Genomic DNA, 8,834 nt, shown 5'->3' on the forward strand with positions numbered 1-8,834 from the left:
ATCAATGATGTTTTAAGAAAAAAAAGCTAAATTGTCAATCGGTTCAGTATGAAAAAAATAAATTTAATAAAAACATATTTGGAAAAAAAAACATCGATAAAAAAACATGTGGGGAAACATTGTAGCAAGACAAAAATCATGTGGGAAAACACTACAGCAATCTACAGTGTTTTAAATAACTACAAAGCTAAATTCTCAATCAGCTTAATATGAAAAAAATAAAATCGACAAAGATAATTTAAAAAAAAATTATTTAATAAAAAACCATGTAGAGAAACACTGCAGCAATCTAGTGTTTTAAAAAAAAATTAAAAAACTAAATTCTCAATCAGCTCAATAGTAAAAAAATAAAATCAACAAAAATAATTATGAAAAAAAAAATATATATAAAGAAGAAAGACAATTTTGGGGAAAAAAAAACGTGGGGAAACCTAAAGCTAAATTCTCAACCAATTCAATATTAAAAAAATAAATTTGACAAAGATAATTTAAAAAAAAAAAACATGTGGGGGAAACACTGCAGCCAAACAAAAACCAAGTATTGGAAATACTGTTGTAATCCATAGTGTTTTTTTTTTTTTTTTGAAAAATGCTACAAAGCTAAGTTCTTAACCAGCTCAATATATAAAAAAAACCGACAAAGACTATTTTCAAAAAAAAAAAAAAACAAGAAGAAGAAATCAATTTTGGGTAAAAGAAATGAAAAAAAAAATGTGAAAAAAAAAACAAAAGCGAAAAAAAACACGTCGGAAAAGTTACAGTGTTTTAAAGAAAAAAAAAAAAAAAACTAAATTTTTAACCAGCTCAATAGTAAAAAAATAAAATCAACAAAAATAATTCTAAAACAAAATAAAAAATGTAGAAAATGACAATTTTGGAAAAAAATAAAAAAAATATAAAATATAAAAATATAAAAAAAATATAAAAAAACATATGGGGAAAGCTAAAGCTAGATTATCAGCCAGCTTAATATTGAAAAAATAAATTCGATCAAGATAATTTTAAAAAAAAATATGTGGGGAAACACTGCAGCAAAACAGAAACCATGTAGGGAAAACACTATAACAATCCATAGTAATATTATTTTTTTTTTAAAAAATACAAAGCTAAATTTTCAACCAACATAATATAAAAAAAAAATAAAATCTACAAAGACCATTTTGAAAAAAAAAAGAATAAATAAATTATAAAAAGAAAAAAAAACAATGTATGAGAATATTATAACAATCCACAATGTTTTAAAGAAAAAAACTATATAGTTAAAATTTCAACCAGCTCAATATTTTAAAAAAATTAGTAAAGATAATTTTGAAAAAAAATTAAAAAAAAAAAGAAGAAGAAGAAGTCAATTTTGGGTTAAAAAAAAAAGAAACAAAAAACATGTAAAAAGAAGAAGAAGAAGAAAAAAACAAAAAAAAAAAAATCTGCTGAAAAAAAACATTTACTGCTACAGTAAAAGCCAAACGTGTTTTAGAACTTTTTAATTATATAATTATGTTTTTTAAGGTTTTTATGTCTAACATTAGAATTAAATTGAACAAAGATTCCTTTTATCAATATCTTAAATAAATAAATATAAAAGGAAACCTAAATGGATATTGGAAGCTCATGCCAATAAATAAATAAATAAATATATTTCTCATTCTATAAGGCACGAATTGAAGTAATGATGATATGAAGATTTGAATTGAGATATTTGGAAGATCAAATATATATTATAATTACGAGCGGCTAATGAAGTGTTAATTAAGGAGATGGAGGATAACCAACGGTAAGAAATATGGAAACATATGAAACACGAAACCAATAGTTCCTTCCAGATCCAAGGTAACAAGTCAACTACTCGGTCTCGCTCTCTCTCAATCCTCAAAACCTTTCTTCCTTCGCCAACACACTTCATTCACACTTGTCAGTTGTCACCGTAACTAACAGCTGCATACTTCTCTCCTGACCAGAAAACACACAAACACTCTCTTTAAATTATCGAACCACCCCTCCCCCCTTTCCCTTTTGGAACCCTCCCTCCCCATGGACAACATTAACTCTCGCTCTGAGGTTCCCGACGGCGGCGAACCGCCGAGGCTGGATACCTGTGGCGGCGGCGCTAGGTACAAGCTGATGTCGCCGGCCAAGCTTCCGATCTCGAGGTCGGCTTGCATCATGATCTCTCCTGGACTCAGCCCGACCTCGTTTCTTGAGTCTCCAGTTCTTCTCTCGAATGTTAAGGTTAGTGGTTTTAGTATATATACTTTTTTGGATCGGAGTTGATGGTTTTTTCTGTTTGGTTGGAGTTGTTTAAGGATGTGGGTGATTGGGAGGTGAGATAAGTAGAGCCAACTGAACTGGAGGTCTTGATAATTGAAGTGACTAAACAGACCATTATTGAAATAAAAATCTTTGTTTTGTCGCATTCACCAAGGCAAGGTAGCAATCAAAGTAGTTTTGTTGCTGTTATATATATATATATGATAAAACCGTGTTTCTACTATTTCAACTCACCAGCTATCAAAAGAACGGTGCTCTTTACAGCTTCGTGTCGTTGAGTTCAAGAAGTGGAGAATTGACTTTAAAAAACAAGATGCTCTTACTTTCATTTTTTATTTTCAAAAAAAGAAAAAAAAAAAACGAATTGCCAGTTACTATATTTGTCTCGTTTCGTGTTATTTTAATTTATGTGATTCGGGAGTGCTTATGTCGTAGCCTGAAGTTATAGATTCTGATGCTTTATGACTTTGGTACCATGTCTCGTGTGGAATTTGTCTGGAGAATATTACTTTTTTTTTTTTTTTAATTACTATTAGCCTAAGCTTCCCCTTTTTATGTTCTCTTTTCTTTTAGATCTTTTTTTTAATCTTAGATGCCTGTGTTGTGTTCTCACATAATGAGTCTTTGCCATGCTTCTTCTTGTCTATGTTCTATTGGTCTTGTTGGGTTTACAGATATGACTGCAAAGAAGCTTGAAGGTTTATGTGAATCAAACAAGTGAGAATAAACTTGATTATCCATAGAGAGAACAAACTTGGTTGCCCATCATGAGTCCATGACCATATATAGAGCTGAAGCTTAAATGTGATAGACAGCATATGTTGAGTTCAAGCATGAGAAATTGGGTTTGCGGCTTTGTTCAGCTGGGTATGTGGTTTTCTACATTTGAAGTACTGGGCCAAATGGAAATATTTGAAAATTGATGTGTCTCGTACTGGGTTCAATATATATTTATTTCCCTCTTTTTATATTTTCTGAATTTCCTTAAGCTTGTGTAACCTGGCAATGATCGGTTAGCTCACGTCACTTGTTTAGATGCACTGATCTGTCTATGTATTGATGCTAACAAGAAAGATCTAAGAGCTTCACAGATTTGGTGCCAGACTCCAGACAGTGGCATAATAGTTATCAGTTGCGCCATTGATGAGGGCCTTAGGACATTCAGGGATTATGAAACTTGCCTTTATCTTGATTTTGTATTCTTTCAAGTCTTGTTTACTTGATCTGCTTGTAATTTGCCTTAGAAATATCTTTAGGCTGATTCCTATCTTCTTGACTTCACAGGCAGAGCCTTCCCCTACTACTGGCACATTTACTAATCCTCAAACTGTGCTTGGTTCTCGTAGCTCCACTTCATATTCAGCTACTACTGTTTCCTCCACCACCTTTGGAGAAAGAAAATCCAACTGCTTTGAGTTTAGACCACATGCTAGGTCAGACATGGTAAGATCCCAACAAAATTTCAGGCTCTCATAAAATGCGTGGCGACTTTAGATACTTAGTGTTATGTAATTTTTTTTGGAATTAAATTGCTTGATAATTACTCCAATAAATTATATGGTGCTTCTATCCCTACATTCATGTTTAAATAACAGCTCCAATAATTCCTCACATCACTCAGTGTCTTCTACTTTCTAACGAGTTTAATTTTACAAGAGCTTCTAAACCTAAAACCTGACCTATATTAACTAGTTTGTGGTTTCTCAACAAAACTGAAATATTCACTGCCAATGAGCCATTGGTTTTATTCATTCTCATTCTGAACAATATTTGCAGAAGGATAAAATGAAGACTTAGATGATGAGGCGTGTTTTTTTACTCGACCTTCCTGTTTTCCCTTCTCTGGAATTACTATATGTTTATAAACCCATTTCAATTCCTGATATCTACAAGTAGCCTTGCTGGTTTAGGGGCATTGTTTGCCTAACATGTTTCATTTATTTCAAGGTTTCTGCAGATATGAACCATCAGAGAAGTGCACAATGTGTTGAAGTCCAAAGCCAATGCCAGTCTCAATCATTTCCATCATCACCCTCAGTAAAAGGTGAGATGGCAGTCTGTACAAATGAGTTGACTCTATCAACACCACTTCACATGGTTACTTCAGGTTCTAGTGTTCCTGCTGAAATTGATTCAGATGAACTAAACCAAATGGGGCTCTCTAGCAGTGGGCTTCATGCATCACAGTCTGATCATAAAACAGGAAGTGCACCTACAGTGTCATCTGATGATGGATATAACTGGAGAAAATATGGACAGAAACATGTTAAAGGAAGTGAGTTCCCACGCAGCTATTACAAATGCACACATCCTAACTGTGAAGTGAAAAAGTTATTTGAGTGCTCTCATGATGGACAAATAACGGGGATTATTTACAAGGGTATACACGATCATCCTAAACCTCAACCCAGCCGGCGATATGCCTCTGGCTCTGGTTTGTTCATGCAAGAAGAAAGATTTGACAAGTTTTCTTCTCTACCCAGTCAAGATGGTATGGATGGAAACTTCTTAGGGAATTCAGTTTGCTATCTACTTTTCATATGTACTAACCAATGTTCCTTCACTCCTTTCATTTTCTCTTTCAATCACTTACATTGCAGACAAGTCACCTGGTGCATATGGACAGGTGTCTCATGCTATTGAACCAGATGGTGCCCCTGAACTGTCTCCTGGCACAACAAATGATGATACTGGAGAGGGTGCTGAGGATGACAAAGATCCCTTCTCAAAAAGAAGGTATCAGTTCATAACACCATTTTACTCATAAAATACATATATTAACCATAATATGGTCTCATAAAACACCATTTGAGCAGGAGGTTGGATGCTGGAGGTTTTGATGTTACTCCAGTGATCAAACCTATCCGAGAACCACGTGTTGTCGTGCAAACTCAGAGTGAGGTTGATATACTGGATGATGGGTATAGGTGGCGCAAATATGGCCAGAAAGTGGTGAGAGGAAATCCTAATCCAAGGTATGTTTTCTGTGTTGATGATGAGTTAAATAGTTTCTGCTTTTTCACTGTTATGGTCCATTCTATCATTTTGTAACTCTTTTCTTCAGTAATTTATTGAATTTCTGGGGAATGTCCTGTGCATTAGTACCTTTGTAGCAGTCATCTTTGCCTTCTCATGATGTGGATAATGGATAAAGTGATGGAATGGGCAGATATCATCTCTTGAATTGATTAATGCCCTGTTTTTCTGACTATGGGTTTGACATGAAATCATTGTGATTCATAATTTAACTACTCTCATAAATATGAGCTTTAGTGTGAAACCGGCTTACAATATGCACATTGTCGTGGGACAATGGGTTGGATTATATTTCAACAATAGGGGATAATTCCTACTTGGATTGTTTCTTTAGCATTCCTATTGTAGCATGATAAAATTTTTAGAAATTTGAAGTTGGAACAAGATAGCTGAGGTTAGGGTTCATAAGAAACATCTATAATCTGAATGAATTGATAAAATATAAAAGATTGATAGAAGTAACAAAGAACGGCCATAAAATAACCTTAGCAACCTATATATATTAGTCTAAGCCCTAGATCCATATGGAAGAAGGGTTCGTAATCTTATTCCATCAGTAAAACTAAACTTTTAAGGAAATACTTCAAAAACTCATTAATCATATGATCCTATATAATTAACCCTAGTATCATAAATAAAATAAAATAAATTGTAAAGAAAGCTCTTGCATTACTGTCCTTGGGTTGGAAGAAACTTGTTCTTGAGTTAAAACGATTCTTGCCGCAATCTTAAGGATGTCCAATTAAGAGTCTCTATCCCCCTTTTCTTTCTTTGCTTCAACTGTATAACACGAATAGATATTAGAATTAGTTCCTCCATGATAATGCTTGCAGAACAAACATCTAGATGCAAGTTATATTTCTCACATTGATTTCTAGAGTAATGAATTGCAAACCTTAAAACTTGCTTCAACATGTGTTTTTGTACAGATAACCTTTGCAAAATTCTTTTGCCTTTGGGATAATATCATGCATGTAATCGAAAGGATCTGCATGGCCTCACTAGATAAATTTCTTTTGTTGAGCAACCAACTATCATTACTGTTTTTGTACAACTATCCTATTCTCTTTGCACTCAACTACTAGCTTTTCAATGAGGGCATCATTTTTAACATCATCTCTATCATTTATGTTTTTGTTGCTGCCATAATTATTCTCATAATCATTGTCGTAATAAACATCATTGATTGGTGGAGAATCCCAATCCACATATCTCCTTTCCAATGAACGTTTCATCCATTTGTACTTGCTGCCCTTCAACTTTTTTCGTGCAGAATTTTTCCACCCTTCCAATCCACCTTGCACCATAGATTTATGGCTCCAGCATCATAGTCTTCATCCTTATGATTACCTTCTGGTATGTCTAAGGAGTTGTGATTGCCTTCTGGAATCTCCACTTGGGCTTCCACTAGTTCCTGTTGCTTCAAAACATCAATAGTGCACATCAAATGTTCAATTATACCCACTTATCTCAACCAAAATTGTTTGCCAATCTTGATTTCTCCATTTACAACCTCCAACACATCCCGACATGGTTATAAGGATTGAACCCAACACAATTGCGAGGATCTTTTCACTCTACCATTTGACTTAGTGTGGGAAGGGGAAAACATTAGAAAACAGAAATTACAGCAGAATAATGACTAGAATGAAGATGCAATTGAAAATGGAACAAGATAATTGAGTTTAGGGTTCATAAGAAACCTCTAGAATTTGAATAGAGTGATAAAATAACAAGGAACAACTATAAAATAACCCTAGCAGCCTATTTATATTAGTTTAAGCCCAACATTCTTGTAGGTAAAGGATTCCTAGTCTTAGTCCCCAAATAAACTACCTAGCTTCTAAATAAACACTTTAAAAAGTCACATGCTGATCACATTACCCTAGATTAATTAAGTAGCTCTAATATCAGAAATAAAATAAAATAAATTGAAAGAAAGCTCCTGGATCAGATCATTCTTTAAACTTAAGTAAAAGGTTGGGAAAATGAAGATCTTTTAATATGTTTTTACAAGTGAATCTTTGTGTCTAGAAATTGCAGACATTCAGTGAAATGCAGAAGAAGGTTGTGAAGACTTTTTAAGAAGTCCTCCTTCCCACTCAATATCTTAAAGAAAAAAGGAGCCCCCCTTCTCCATAGAATGAAAGTATGTGAGGATGATGCAGGAAAAATATACGCTATGTAGCCACAACCTACTGGGAAAATGCTTAATTTCTTAAAATCTGATTGGACTGGAATATTTAATCGGTAGTAATTATAACATGCAATACCCACCCCGATTCTTGGAAAACTTTGTCAGTGTAGGGATTTAATGCTGATTTTTCATTTCTTATTATTCCATGCCAGAATCCCTTGCTTTTGATCAAAATCTTTTGTCAAGGTTGCCATTAGAGGACCTTTTCCTCGCTCCAAAAGTACTACAGGCTTTTGAATTCCTTTTATGAAGATGAAAGTTAGCTATTGAACCAAATATGCTGATTTCAAGTCTGTCAAAACTGAGGGTCCTTGAAAGATCAATAGGAATTCTTATGGATGTGAAACACTATGCTTGATATTGTGTTAATCAATATTCTGGAGAAACTTGGAAGTTTGCAGTGGAGGCCTGAAGATTGCAATTATAATAACCATAAAGAACAATCTCTAGGGACTTCTACCTTAGTTACCACGTCAATAACAGAACAATAGTGATGCTCAGAATACACACACATGCAGTGATAGCTGATTTTTTGAATGTTATTTGTAATTCTTTGCTTTAACTTACCTTTGTTTTGTAGCTAAATTGTCAATTTTCATTCTTAAAACAAAATTTCTACTCTTTCCCCATTTCGTTATTTCTTAGGAGATATATGATGTTTCCTTGTGATGTTTTACTGATCCTTCAGGAGTTACTACAAATGCACAAATGCTGGATGCCCAGTTAGAAAGCATGTGGAGAGGGCGTCACATGATCCAAAAGCAGTTATAACCACATATGAGGGGAAACACAACCATGATGTACCTACAGCTAGGACAAACAGTCATGACACAGCAGGACCATCAGCTGTGAATGGAACCTCAAGGAGACCAGATAAAAATGAGACAGTTAGCCTCGATCTTGGGGTCGGGATCAGTTCTACATCTGAAAACTGGTCCAGCGATCAGCAACAAGCTTTGCATGCTGAACTTGTCAGATTCGAAAACCAAGCAAGTGGTTCCAGTTTCAGAATAGTTCATGCGAGCCCAATTGCGCCTTGCTATGGTGTTTTAAATGGAGGCATGAATCAGTATGGATCTAGACAAGTTCCGAGTGAAGGCCGTAACATTGAAATTCCACCTTTAAACCATTCTTCGTATCCATATCCGCAGAACGTGGGAAGTTTATTAACGGGTCCATAAGTTTGTCTAATTTGTTTAAATTTGTCTCTTGCCTTACAGCTGGTAAATAACAGAAAGGTTACAAACTGAATTTAAAATTTATGTATTACTCTCTATATATTCTTGCTGATGGTTTTAGAGCTCGTATCTGGTGTTGGGATCTTCCCTTACGTGTA

At 34.2% G+C, this 8,834-nt stretch overlaps 1 protein-coding gene across 3 annotated transcripts; it reads left to right on the plus strand.

Moving 5' to 3' along the window:
• The first annotated feature begins 1,688 nt into the window (after positions 1-1,688).
• Positions 1,689-8,834, plus strand: LOC118035362 (probable WRKY transcription factor 20). Of its 3 annotated transcripts, XM_035040909.2 has the most exons (7): positions 1,689-2,226; positions 3,550-3,708; positions 4,213-4,309; positions 4,403-4,756; positions 4,866-5,001; positions 5,082-5,240; positions 8,187-8,834. In XM_035040909.2, the coding sequence occupies exons 1-7, from the start codon at positions 2,029-2,031 to the stop codon at positions 8,677-8,679; spliced, it is 1,596 nt and encodes a 531-aa protein (XP_034896800.1). In that variant the 5' UTR covers positions 1,689-2,028; the 3' UTR covers positions 8,680-8,834. The 3 variants fall into 3 exon arrangements, with proteins under 3 accessions (XP_034896800.1, XP_034896797.1, XP_073268795.1); XM_035040906.2 differs by having other exon boundaries at positions 4,213-4,756; XM_073412694.1 differs by having other exon boundaries at positions 2,095-2,226; positions 2,940-3,708; positions 4,213-4,756.

Source organism: Populus alba, chromosome 11 (genome assembly GCF_005239225.2).
Source record: "Populus alba chromosome 11, ASM523922v2, whole genome shotgun sequence".
NCBI classification, from domain to species: Eukaryota; Viridiplantae; Streptophyta; class Magnoliopsida; order Malpighiales; family Salicaceae; genus Populus; species Populus alba.